The 15,066-nt window shown below is 53.3% G+C and overlaps 1 protein-coding gene across 2 annotated transcripts in view; it reads left to right on the top strand.

Moving 5' to 3' along the window:
* LOC116953592 (FERM domain-containing protein 5-like) overlaps window positions 1-15,066 on the top strand; it is a 48,435-nt gene that overhangs the window by 20,560 nt on the left and 12,809 nt on the right. Inside the window, exons 2-5 of one of the 2 annotated variants that reach the window (XM_032973928.2) lie at window positions 2,894-2,998; window positions 4,273-4,315; window positions 5,500-5,578; window positions 14,628-14,725. In XM_032973928.2, the coding sequence (XP_032829819.1) occupies window positions 2,894-2,998; window positions 4,273-4,315; window positions 5,500-5,578; window positions 14,628-14,725 (325 nt within the window). Of the gene's footprint in view, window positions 1-2,893; window positions 2,999-4,272; window positions 4,316-4,391; window positions 4,570-5,499; window positions 5,579-14,627; window positions 14,726-15,066 lie in introns of those variants that run through there. The other variant, XM_032973929.2, reaches the window with a different exon arrangement.

Genomic DNA, 15,066 nt, shown 5'->3' with positions numbered 1-15,066 from the left:
ATACCCATTCATTAATGAAAGTTGAAGGCGATATAGTATTGTAGTGTTTTTATTTCACGCGGACAACTTTCATTTTCTCCTGTGTCACTTTTATTCAACAGAACTCCTCGCGTTCAACACCACTACATGACTCCGTCGCTCTCTCGTTTGCCACGCTTCGCTTGCTCCCTCTGCTAGCTTCTCTACTGCTAGCCTATCACTATACACTCTGCTAGCTTCTCCACTGCTAGCCTATCACTATACAGTGAGGGAAAAAAGTATTTGATCCCCAGCTGATTTTGTACGTTTGCCCACTGACAAGGAAATGATCAGTCTATAATTTTAATGGTAGGTTTATTTGAACAGTGAGAGACAGAATAACAACAACACAATCCAGAAAAACGCATGTTAAAAATGTTATAAATTGATTTGCATTTTAATGAGGGAAATAAGTATTTGACCCCTCTGCAAAACATGACTTAGTACTTGGTGGCAAAACCCTTGTTGGCAATCACAGAGGTCAGACGTTTCTTGTAGTTGGCCAGCAGGTTTGCACACATCTCAGGAGGGATTTTGTCCCACTCCTCTTTGCAGATCTTCTCCAAGTCATTAAGGTTTTGAGGCTGACGTTTGGCAACTCGAACCTTCAGCTCCCTCCACAGATTTTCTATGGGATTAAGGTCTGGAGATTGGCTAGGCCACTCCAGGACCTTAATGTGCTTCTTCTTGAGCCACTCCTTTGTTGCCTTGGCCGTGTGTTTTGGGTCATTGTCATGCTAGAATACCCATTCACGACCCATTTTCAATGCCCTGGCCGAGGGAAGGAGGTTCTCACCCAAGATTTGATGGTACATGGCCCCGTCCATCGTCCCTTTGATGCAGTGAAGTTGTCCTGTCCCCTTAGCAGAAAAACACCCCCAAAGTATAGTGTTTCCACCTCCATGTTTGACGATGGGGATGGTGTTCTTGGGGTCATAGGCAGCATTCCTCCTCCAAACACGGCAAGTTGAGTTGATGCCAAAGAGCTCCATTTTGGTCTCATCTAACCACAACACTTTCACCCAGTTGTCCTCTGAATCATTCAGATGTTCATTGGCAAACTTCAGACGGGCATGTATATGTGCTTTCTTGAGCAGGGGGACCTTGCGGGCGCTGCAGGATTTCAGTCCTTCATGGCGTAGTGTGTTACCAATTTTTTTCTTGGTGACTATGGTCCCAGCTGCCTTGAGATCATTGACAAGATCCTACCGTGTAGTTCTGGGCTGATTCCTCACCGTTCTCATGATCATTGCAACTCCACGAGGTGAGATCTTGCATGGAGCCCCAGGCCGAGGGAGATTGACAGTTCTTTTGTGTTTCTTCCATTTGCGAATAATCGCACCAACTGTTGTCACCTTCTCACCAAGCTGCTTGGCAATGGTCTTGTAGCCCATTCCAGCCTTGTGTAGGTCTACAATCTTGTCCCTGACATCCGGCCACTCATTGGGGTTCAGGGCCACGGTCCAGCGGGCGCCGGGCCCCCTGAGTCCTGTGGCCGGAGCCGTGGCCACCGCAGGGCGCTAACTTTAGCCGGGCAGTGGCCGGGGCCGCGGACGCTAAAGTTAGCGCCGTGACGGCGGCGCCTCCTGCTGCTGCTGCTGCTGCCCGTGCTGACTCGGGAGAAACCTGTCCCCTCCTGCTGCTCCTAATCATAGTCACCACCATCGTCACCATCACCCTCCTAATCATTATTACCATCACCACCATCCTTTTGTCTCTCTTGTCTTTGTGTTAACCTGTGTGTGTGCTGCACATTTCAGTGTGTTAACCTGTGTGTGTGTGCTGCACGTGTCAGTGTGTTAACGTGTGTGTGTGCTGCACGTGTCAGTGTGTTAACGTGTGTGTGTGTGTGCTGCACGTGTCAGTGTTAACCTGTGTGTGTGTGCTGCACGTGTCAGTGTGTTAGCCTGTGTGTGTGTGCTGCACTTGTCAGTGTGTTAACCTGTGTGTGTGTGCTGCACTTGTCAGTGTGTGTGTGCTGCACTTGTCTTTGTGTTAACCTGTGTGTGTGTGCTGCACGTGTCAGTGTTAACCTGTGTGTGTGCTGCACGTGTGAGTGTGTTAACGTGTGTGTGTGCTGCACATTTCAGTGTGTTAACCTGTGTGTGTGTGCTGCACGTGTCAGTGTGTTAACGTGTGTGTGTGCTGCACGTGTCAGTGTGTTAACTTGTGTGTGTGCTGCACGTGTCAGTGTGTTAACTTGTGTGTGTGTGCTGCACGTGTCAGTGTGTTAACGTGTGTGTGTGCTGCACGTGTCAGTGTGTTAACGTGTGTGTGTGCTGCACGTGTCAGTGTGTTAACGTGTGTGTGTGCTGCACGTGTCAGTGTGTTAACGTGTGTGTGTGCTGCACGTGTCAGTGTGTTAACGTGTGTGTGTGCTGCACGTGTCAGTGTGTTAACCTGTGTGTGTGTGTGCTGCGTGTGTCGTGTGTTAACTTGTGTGTGTGTGCTGCACGTGTCAGTGTGTTAACTTGTGTGTGTGTGCTGCACGTGTCAGTGTGTTAACGTGTGTGTGTGCTGCACGTGTCAGTGTGTTAACGTGTGTGTGTGCTGCACGTGTCAGTGTGTTAACGTGTGTGTGTGCTGCACGTGTCAGTGTGTTAATGTGTGTGTGCTGCACGTGTCAGTGTGTTAACGTGTGTGTGTGCTGCACGTGTCAGTGTGTTAACCTGTGTGTGTGTGCTGCGTGTGTCGTGTGTTAACTTGTGTGTGTGTGTGCTGCACGTATCAGTGTGTTAACCTGTGTGTGTGTGCTGCGTGTGTCTGCGTGTTGCCGTGTGTGTCTGCGTGTTGCCGTGTGTGTCTGCGTGTGCGGCGTGCGTCTGCGTGTGTGTGCGGCGTGTGTCTGCGTGTTGCCATGTCCCCGGGCCCGTAGAAGGACACCAAGGGCCAGCGAGTGCTGGACCACGTGTGTAACCACCTGGACCTGCTCGAGAGGGACTACTTCTGCCTGCACTACCGCGACACCGACGGGCAGACAGTGAGGAGCACTCGCCACCGTCCCACTCACCACCAAGCCACTCACCACCGTCCCACTCACCACCGAGCCACTCACCACCGAGCCACTCACCACCGAGCCACTCACCACCGTCCCACTCACCACCGTCCCACTCACCACCATCCCACTGCTGCTGCTGCACCCACTGCTGCTGCCGCCCCCAATGCTGCTGTTGCCCCCAATGCTGCTGTTGCCCCGACTGCTGTTGCTGCTCCCAATGCTGCTGTTTCCCCCACTGCTGCCACCCCCACTGCTGCTGCCCCCAATGCTGCTGTCGCCCCCACTGCTGCTGTTTCCCCCACTGCTGCTGCTGCCCCCACTGCTGCTGTTGCCCCCATTGCTGCTGCCCTCACTGCTGCTGCCCCCACTGCTTCTGCCACCCTCACTGCTGCTGCACCCCCACTGCTGCTGCTACCCCCACTGCTGCTGCACCCCCACTGCTGCTGCTACCCCCACTGCTACTGCCGCCCCCACTGCTGCTGCCGCCCCCACTGCTGCTGTTTCCCCCACTGCTGCCACCCCCACTGCTGCTGCCCTCACTGCTGCTGCCGCCCCCACTGCTGCTGTTGCCCCCACTGCTACTGCTGCCCCCACTGCTGCTGCTGCCCCCACTGCTACTGCTGCCCCCACTGCTGCTGCTACCCCCACTGCTGCTGCTACCTCCACTGCTGCTGCTACCCCCACTGCTGCTGCCCTCATTGCTGCTGTTTCCCCCACTGCTGCTGCGCCCCCACTGCTGCTGCCGCCCCCACTGCTGCTGCCGCCCCCACTGCTACTGCTGCCCCCACTGCTGCTGCTACCTCCACTGCTGCTGCTGCCTCCACTGCTGCTGTTTCCCCCACTGCTGCTGCTGCCCCCACTGCTGCTGCTGCCCTCACTGCTGCTGTTTCCCCCACTGCTGCTGTTTCCCCCACTGCTGCTGTTTCCCCCACTGCTGCTGCTACCTCCACTGCTGCTGTTTCCCCCACTGCTGCTGTTTCCCCCACTGCTGCTGCTGCCTCCACTGCTGCTGTTTCCCCCACTGCTGCTGCTGCCCCCACTGCTGCTGCTGCCCTCACTGCTGCTGTTTCCCCCACTGCTGCTGTTTCCCCCACTGCTGCTGTTTCCCCCACTGCTGCTGCTACCTCCACTGCTGCTGTTTCCCCCACTGCTGCTGTTTCCCCCACTGCTGCTGCTACCCCCACTGCTGCTGCTGCCCCCACTGCTGCTGCCGCCCTCACTGCTGCTGCCGCCCCTGTTCCGTGTGCCGTGCACAGCACTGGGTGGACGTCTCCAGGCCACTGGTGAAGCAGCTGAAATGTGAGTGGGGTTCGTTACGCGACCCCCGTCCAGTGCGTGACTCGCTGAGCAATCCGAGCGGTGGTGGTGGTGGTTGGTGGTGTTGGCGGTGGTGGCGGTGGTGGCGGTGGTGGCGGTGGTGGCGGCCGCCACTCCTCACATGGCTGCCTGTAACCCAGCGCCGTCCAGGCAGCAGCGTGGGTTGGTGGATCACACACGGATGTTCCCGTGGCCGTCGAGGAAGGAGCCGTACCCTGGCTCACCAGGAGAAGGCGGTACAGCAAAGTGTGGACTAACCTCCATCTGTTTCCATCTGTACGGGGATAGAGCGTTGCCCCCATGTGTGATGCGTGGGGTTTTTTCCGGATGCTTCGGTTTTCTCCCACGTGAATAATAAACGTGGCTCATCATTAATTGGCTAAAAAACATCTTAAAATAAAAACCCAGTGCGGCAGGACCCTCCGGGAAAAATAGTCCACTGTGGCTATCCTGGATAAATCAGTAAATTGTTGATTGTGGGGTCAATGAGCGGGTGCAGCGGTTGGCTGAAGTGTGGTCTTGGTGATGGTGGTGCCACAGCAGCTCCCAGTGGTGTGGTGCGTGGTGCGTGTATGGTATAATGGGGAGTCGTGGTGCAGTGGTTAGTGCACTTGTGCTACGAATCCGGCAGAGAGTGAGTTCGATACCCACTCGCGATCAATTGAACCAGTCCTGCACTGCCCCAAAAGTCTGTTAAATCTGCTAAGGCTACACGGGGGATCTTTGTGGTGTGAAGTCTGGCGGTGTGACGTGTGGGGTAGCTGTGTGATGTGTGGTGGTGTGACGTGTGGTGTGGCGGTGTGACGTGTGGTGGTGTGACACGTGCCTGTGCAGTGTGATGTGTGTTGGTGCGGTGTGACATGTGGCGATGTGACGTGTGGTGGTGTGGTGTGACGTGTTTGGAGTGACGTGTAGTGGTGTGACGTGTAGTGGTGTGACGTGTGGTGGTGCGGTGTTACGTGGCGGTGTGACGTGTGGTGGTGCGGTATGAAGTGTAGCATCGTGATATGTGGTGGTGCAGTGTGACATGTAGCGGTGTGACGTGTGGCAGTGTGGTGGCATGGTGTGGCAGTGTGACGAATGGTGGTTTGACGTGTGGTGGAGTGATGTGTGGTAGTGCGGTGTGACGTGTGGCGGTGTGACGTGTGGGGTTGTGCCGCCTGCAGGCAGCCCGCCGTACGTGCTGTGTTTTCGCGTGCGGTTCTACCCTCCCGATGCACTCGCCCTTCGCGAAGAGATCTCCAGGTGCGGCCACAACACAGTCACAGCACGGCCACAACACGGTCACGACACGAAAAATACACGGTTCCGACAGAGACATGGCACGGTCACGACACGGACACTACACAGTCACTACACGGACACTACACAGTCACTACACAGTCACAACACAGTCACTATACAGTCACAACACAGTCACTACACAGTCACTACACAGTCACTACACAGACACTACACAGACACTACACAGTCTCTACACGGTCACTACACAGTCACTACACAGTCTCTACACGGACACTACACAGTCAATACACAGTCACTACACAGTCACTACACGGACACTACACGGACACTACACAGACACTACACGGTCACTACACAGACACTACACAGACACTACACAGTCACAACACAGTCACTACACGGACACTACACAGACACTACACAGTCACTACACAGACACTACACAGTCACTACACGGACACTACACAGTCACTACACAGACACTACACGGACACTACACAGACACTACACAGTCACTACACAGACACTACACAGTAACTACACAGTCACTACACGGACACTACACAGACACTACACAGTCACTACACAGACACTACACAGTCACAACACAGACAATACACAGTCACTACACAGACACTACACAGTCACTACATGGTCACTACACAGACACTACACAGACACTACACAGACACTACACCGTCACTACATGGTCACTACACAGACACTACACAGGCACTACACAGACACTACACGGACACTACATGGGCACTACACAGACACTACACAGACACTACACGGTCACTACACAGTCACTACACAGTCACTACACAGACACTACACAGACACTACACAGTCATAACACAGTCACTACACAGTCACTACACAGTCACTACACAGACACTACACAGATACTACACGGTCACTACACAGTCACTACAAAGTCACTACACAGTCACTACACGGACACTACACAGACACTACACAGACACTACACGGACACTACACAGACACTACACAGACACTACACAGTCACTACACGGGCACTACACAGTCACTACACAGTCACTACACAGTCAGTCACTACACAGACACTACACAGTCACTACACAGTCACTACACGGACACTACACAGTCACTACACAGACACTACACAGTCACTACACAGACACTACACAGTCACAACACAGACAATACACAGTCACTACACAGACACTACACAGTCACTACATGGTCACTACACAGACACTACACAGACACTACACAGACACTACACGGTCACTACATGGTCACTACACAGACACTACACAGGCACTACACAGACACTACACGGACACTACATGGGCACTACACAGACACTACACAGACACTACACGGTCACTACACAGTCACTACACAGTCACTACACAGACACTACACAGACACTACACAGTCATAACACAGTCACTACACAGTCACTACACAGTCACTACACAGACACTACACAGATACTACACGGTCACTACACAGTCACTACAAAGTCACTACACAGTCACTACACGGACACTACACAGACACTACACAGACACTACACGGACACTACACAGACACTACACAGACACTACACAGTCACTACACGGGCACTACACAGTCACTACACAGTCACTACACAGTCAGTCACTACACAGACACTACACAGTCACTACACAGTCACTACACGGACACTACACAGTCACTACACAGTCACTACACGGACACTACACAGTCACTACACAGACACTACACAGACACTACACGGTCACTACACAGACACTACACAGACACCGCACAGTCACTGCACAGACACTACACAGTCACTACACAGACACTACACAGTCACTACACAGACACCACACAGTCACTACACGGACACTACACAGTCACTACATGGACACTACACGGACACTACACAGTCACTACACAGACACTACATGGGCACTACACAGTCACTACACAGACACTACACAAACACTACACAGACACTACACGGACACTACACAGTCACTACACGGACACTACACGGACACTACACAGACACTACACAGTCACTACACAGACACTACACAGACACTACACAGTCACAACACAGACACTACACAGACACTACACAGACACTACACACACTACACAGTCACTACACAGACACTACACTGTCACTACACGGACACTACACGGACACTACACGGACCCTACACAGTCACTACACAGACACTACACGTACACTACACGGACACTACACAGACACTACACAGACACTACACGGACACTACACAGACACTACACGGTCACTACACGGTCACTACACAGACACTACACAGTCACTACACGGACACTACACAGTCACTACACAGACACTACACAGACACTACACAGACACTACACGGTCACTACACAGTCACTACACAGTCACTACACAGTCACTACACAGTCAGTCACTACACAGACACTACACAGTCACTACACAGTCACTACACAGTCACTACACGGACACTACACAGTCACTACACAGTCACTACACAGTCACTACACAGTCACTATACAGTCACTACACGGACACTACACAGTCACTACACAGACACTACACAGACACTACACGGTCACTACACAGTCACTACACAGTCACTACACAGTCACTACACAGTCAGTCACTACACAGACACTACACAGTCACTACACAGTCACTACACGGACACTACACAGTCACTACACAGTCACTACACAGTCACTACACAGACACTACACAGTCACTACACAGACACCACACAGTCACTACACAGACACTACACACTCACTACACAGTCTCTACACGGTCACTACACAGTCACTACACAGTCACTACACAGACACTACACAGTCACTACACGGTCACTACACAGTCACTACACAGACACTACACAGTCACTACACAGACACTACACAGTCACTACACAGACACTACACAGGCACTACACAGTCACTACACAGACACTACACAGTCACTACACAGTCACTACACAGTCACTATACAGTCACTACACGGACACTACACAGTCACTACACAGACACTACACAGACACTACACGGTCACTACACAGTCACTACACAGTCACTACACAGTCACTACACAGTCAGTCACTACACAGACACTACACAGTCACTACACAGTCACTACACGGACACTACACAGTCACTACACAGTCACTACACAGTCACTACACAGACACTACACAGTCACTACACAGACACCACACAGTCACTACACAGACACTACACACTCACTACACAGTCTCTACACGGTCACTACACAGTCACTACACAGTCACTACACAGACACTACACAGTCACTACACAGTCACTACACGGTCACTACACAGTCACTACACAGACACTACACAGTCACTACACAGACACCACACAGTCACTACACAGACACTACACAGTCACTACACAGACACTACACAGGCACTACACAGTCACTACACAGACACTACACAGTCACTACACAGACACTACACAGTCACTACACAGTCACTACACAGTCACTACACGGACACTACACGGACACTACACAGTCACTACACGGACACTACACAGTCACTACACAGTCACTACACAGACACTACACAGTCACTACACAGTCACTACACAGACACTACACAGACACTACACAGTCACTACACAGTCACTACACAGACACTACACGGACACTACACAGTCACTACACAGTTACTACACAGTCACTACACAGACACTACACAGTCACTACACAGTCACTACACAGTCACTACACAGACACTACACAGACACTACACAGTCACTACACAGTCACTACACAGACACTACACGGACACTACACAGTCACTACACAGTTACTACACAGACACTACACAGTCACTACACAGTTACTACACAGTCACTACACAGTCACTACACAGTCACTACACAGTCACTACACAGACACTACACAGACACTACACGGACACTACACGGACACTACACGGACACTACACGACTAGAGCCGCACAGAAGCTACAGCAGCAGCTGCTGTGTGAGATCGGTGACCCCAGATCCACGCAGCAGCGCCGCTCCGATTACACGGATAAGTTGCACGGCGCACATACACACACTCTACACACACACACACACTCACTCTACACACACACTCACTCTACACACACACTCACGACACACACACTCACTACACACTCACTACACACTCTCACTACACACACACTCACTATAAATATAAAGATCCCCGTATAGCCTGTAGGGGCAAGTGCTGTTAGCGAGCACCTATGAAGGCCGGAACGGTACACGAGGGGGTGGGTGGCCAGCACTACGCCCGATCACCTTAGTCTCCCTAGTGGCAATGTTTTTATCCACCGCACCAGGTACTCATTTGAGGCTGAGCCGACCTAGGAGAAGCCCAGGACCGGTTCACTGGTGTTGGCCGTGAGCGGGAATCGAATCCGGGTCGCCAGGTTCATAGCTGCAGCACGCTAACCGCTACACTACCGCACTACCGCTCCCCACTCACTACACACACACATACACACGTTACACACACACTCTACACACACACTCTACACACTCACTCTACACACTCACTACTACACACACACTACACGCGTTACACACACACACATGCTGCACACACACTTTACACACACTCTACACACACACACCTACATACACGCGTTACACACACACGCATTCTACACATGCACTCTACACACACACTCACTACACACTCACTACACACACACACTACACGCGTTACACACACACGCATGCTGCTCACACACTCTACACACACTACACACACACTCACTACACACTCACTACACACACACATACACGCGTTACACACACGCATGCTACACACACACTCTACACACACTACACACACACTCACTACACAATCGCTACACACACATATATATTCGCGTTACACACACACGCATGCTGCACGCACGCTGCACACACACGCGCTAAACACACACACACGCTACACACATGCACGACAAACACACGCGTTACACACATATGCTACACACACACGTGACACACGCGTTACACACACACACACGCTTCACGCGGGCACGCTACACACGCACACTATATAGACACGCGTTACACACGCACACACTACACATACGCGTTCCACGCCACGCGCTCCACGCGTGTGCTTTGTGTGTGTGTGCGCGCTGTGTGTGTGTGTGTGCGCGCTGTGTGTGTGTGCGCGCTGTGTGTGTGTGTGTGCGCGCTGTGTGTGTGTGTGTTTGTGCGCGCTGTGTGTGTGTGTGCGCGCTGTGCGGTGTGTGTGTGCGCTGTGTGTGTGCGCGCGCGCTGTGTGTGCGTGGCAAAACAACCCCCTACCTTCTCGCGGTGCCGGACGGGCAACTCTGTCGTGGACAGTGCTGTGGGGGGAGGTCCAATTCCGATTGGCTCCTCCCCTCATGGCGTCTTTGTCCACCACAGTGGCTAAACGGGGGCTCTGGAAGGGTGCGAGGGGCTGGTAACCCCTTCACCTTCAATTAATTACCACTAAACTACGACTGAAATATGTAACTAATAAGCTTGTGCCGGAGGCCCCGGGGGGACAGGCGACTATGATGTCTCCTGGCCAAACCCCAATTGGCGGAGCCAGGAGATTGAATCTCTACCCTCGGAGCTCCTCCAGAAACAACGAAAAGCCACTACGGATGGCCACGTGGAATGTTCGAACGCTCACTGCGGAGGAGAGGCTGCCACTCCTCTGTCGGGAGCTGGACCGGTACCGCCTGGATCTCTGTGGCATTCAGGAGGTCCGGTGGACCGGTTCTGACTCCTGCCACCATGAGGGGTGGGGACAGTCCTCTACTCGGGGCAGCAGACTGCCAAACAACAGGGTGTGGCTCTTCTTTTGAACAAAAGAATGAAGGGGGCGTGGGAGCATGGCGTTGAGGTGTGGGAAGCTGTAAGCCCCAGGCTACTTTGGGCTCGCCTTCCCATCAACCGGAGGTGAGGAGTGGTGGTCGTGGTTACTTATGCCCCCACTGAAGACGAACATCCGTGGAGGGATGCAGGCAAAGCCGATGAGTCAGATGCCTCCTATGACCTCCTGTCACAGGTGCTGGCTAAAGTGGCCCCTCGGGATAGAGTCATCTTGTTGGGTGACTTGAATGCCCGAGCTGGTCATGATGCTGGCACCTGGTCTGGAGTGATTTGAGGGAATGGGCCAGATCAGCTCAATAACAATGGTAGGAGGCTGCTAGATTTTTGTGCAGTCCATGGGCTTGTAATTACCAACACGCTGTTCCGGCATCGGCACATCCACACAACATCATGGATGCATGCCGGGTCCAAGCAAGAACATCTGCTGGACTACATAGTGATGGACCAGTGGATGCGAGCCCATGTCCTTGACACCAGGACCTACTGTGGAGCTGATCTGCCCTCTGACCATCGACTAGTCATCTGTAAGATGCGCCTGCCATTCTTCCACTCCGGTGGTGGGTGTACACCCAGGACCCCATTCCAACCTAAAGTGGCCTGGTCTCAGTTATCTGATGAAAGTTGCAAGCGAGAATTTCATCATCGCTTGCGGCTGGGGTTGGCATCGTCCCCCACTCCTCCTGATGTCGAGGGTAAATGGGCGAGGTTTAGGACTGTGACTCATGCAGCTCCAATGGCTGCTTTGGGTACGCGGTCCAGACCTCCCTAGAGACCCTGGCTGACAGAGGAGGTGTTCAGGATGGTTGAGAAAAAGCGACAGGCCCACTGTCATCGGCTACAGAATCCCACGTCAGAGAATGAGGAGGCTTACCGCAGCCTTCGCTCGGAGGTTCGGAGAGCCGTGAGGTGCTGCAAGGATGGGTGGTGGCCGCGGGTTGCTGAGGAGATGGAGTCTGCCTCAGTGGCCCGGGATCACAAATCTCTATTTAACTCCATCAAAAAAGTAACCTGCAGCGCCACACCTATTACCATCATTAGGGGGAAAAACGGTGATCCAATCTCTGACTCCCAGGAACAGGTTTGCAGATTTGCTGAGCATTTCTGTCAGGTCCTGGGGGAGGGAAAATCCCTCAGCCAGGAAAACACCGTGGCACAAAGTGAGGATGACCCTGCTGAGGCTGCGGTGCCTCAAATATTGGAAGAAGTCACCGCCTGTGAGTGGCTGGCTGAAGTGCCATCTGTTGAGGAAGTACTGAAGGCGATCCGGAGTCTGAGACCAGGAAAGGCAGTGGGCAGAGATGATCTCCCAAGCGAAATGCTGAGGGAGGGTGGCGTTTGTGCACAGACTGCCCTATGTGACATCATAACAACAGTCTGGACCACTGGACGGGTTCCCCAGGATTGGAAGGATGCCCTGGTGGTCCCCCTCTTTAAGAGGGGGGACCGCACAGACTGTAACAACTACAGGGGCATCTCACTCCTCAGTGTGCTGGGAAAGGTCCTGGCAAGGATTATTCAACATCGCCTTGCCACGCACGCTGAGGAGAGGCTTGCGGAGCCCCATTGCGGTTTCAGGAAAGGGCGGTCCTGCACAGATGCCATATTTTCTGTCCGTCTGCTACAGCAGAGGTGTAGGGAATTCCAGCAAGACCTACATCTCTGCTTTATTGACCTGGTCAAGGCCTATGATACCATCAGTAGGCCTGGGCTCTGGGTTGTTCTTCGTGCTTTTGGAGTACCTGACCCTCTGCTCACGATCATTAAAGACCTTCATCATGGTGAGCGGGCCCGGGTAAAACTGAGTCAGAGCCATTCCCTGTACATCTTGGGGTGCGACAGAGATGTCCTCTGGCTCCCACATAATTTAACATCTATTTTGATCACGTAGTTCGTAAAGCCTTCAATAGCTGTACCGGGGGAATCTCCATATGGTACAGATATAATGGGAGGCTGATTGATGCCCGGGTGCGGTCAAGGGATGGCTCCCTATTGCTTAACCACGTTATGTATGCCGATGATTTGGTAATAGCTGCTCATTCAGAGGAGGAGTTGGAGACGCTGCTGCTGAGACTAGAGCGTGCCACTAAGAGATGGGGCCTTACCATCAGCCCCACCAAAACTAAGCACCTGCCTGGGTATTTTGTACCATCGGACACTCCACCCCCACAACTCCCAATCGGTGATGGGGCAGTTGTGGAGAGAGTGGAGAATTTCCCATACCTGGGCAGTGTGCTTATGACCGGCTCCAGTTTAACAGCAGAGGCCTCACTCCGAATCAGTCGAGCGGCAATATCTTTTCATCGGTTGCGTAACGCTTTGTGGAAGCCAACTGGTCTGTCGCTCCGCACTAAGCTTCAGGTCTTCTCGGCCACGGTCATTCCCTCCCTTCTCTATGCTTGCGAAACGTGGACCCCCTTAATGGAACATCTTCGCCGGTTAGAAACAATTAGGCTAGCCTGCGTACGATCCATCCTGGGTTTAACCAGGCTGGATTGTGTGAGGAGCTCACAAATCTTTGAAAGATCTGGGCAAGGTCCCATCGGTGAGCTCCTCCGGCAGGCAAGGCTGCGTTGGCTGGGTCATGTAGCCCGCATGCCCAGCCACCGCATGCCGAAACAGTTTTTGTTCGGCCGGATCGAGGGGGCTAAACGGGCGCGGCACAGGCTATAGAGAAGAGATGGAGTGATATGGTACAGGAGGACGTGGAGCTGAGTGGACTTGCCGATGACTGGTACCAGCCATGTCAAGATCGGCCTCTGTGGAGGAGGCTCGTGAAGGACGCTACTGGGCAGTTGGAGGCAGTCGCCCTCCAACAACAACGGAGGGCGGAGGAGCGACGCTCACAACAACGAGCGGAGCGCCGGGTGGCTAAAGCACAGCAGGTTGGCACAGTAGGGGGCACAGGTGGTGCATCAGCCAGTCATCTCAGTCATCTCAGTCAGTCGACCCGTGGCACCTGGGTCTGCCCCGTGACCTCCTGCCCGCGGGAGTTCGACACTTCACGTGGCACAAGCATCGTGGTGACGTGACCGCCACTTAGTGGCGAATGGCGGCTGTTGTGTGTGTGTGCGCTGTGTGTGTTTATTGTGTGCGCTGTGTGTGTGTGTGTGTGCTGCAGGTACTTGCTCTTCCTGCAGCTCAAGCGGGACCTGCGGCACGGCCACCTCCTGGCGCCAGCTGCAGACATGGCCTGGCTCATCGCCTTCATCCTGCAGGGTGAGGAACCTCACTGCTCACCACTCACCTCACCTCACTGCTCACCACTCACCTCACCACTCACCTCACCACTCACCACTCACCTCACCACTCACCTCACCGCTCACCTCACTGCTCACCACTCACCTCACCTCACCACTCACCTCACCACTCACCTCACCACTCATTTCACATCACCACTCACCTCATCAATCAGCTCACCTCACCACTCACCTCACCACTCACCTCACCACTCACCTCACCACTCACCTCACCACTCACCTCACCACTCACCTCACCACTCACCTCACCACTCATTTCACGTCACCACTCACCTCATCACTCATCTCACCTCACCGCAC

This window comes from Petromyzon marinus, chromosome 52 (genome assembly GCF_048934315.1).
Source record: "Petromyzon marinus isolate PM22_M1 ecotype Great Lakes invasive population chromosome 52, UKy_Petmar_22M1.pri1.0, whole genome shotgun sequence".
NCBI classification, from domain to species: domain Eukaryota; kingdom Metazoa; phylum Chordata; class Hyperoartia; order Petromyzontiformes; family Petromyzontidae; genus Petromyzon; species Petromyzon marinus.
This window is presented reverse-complemented; position numbering and strand designations above follow the sequence as displayed.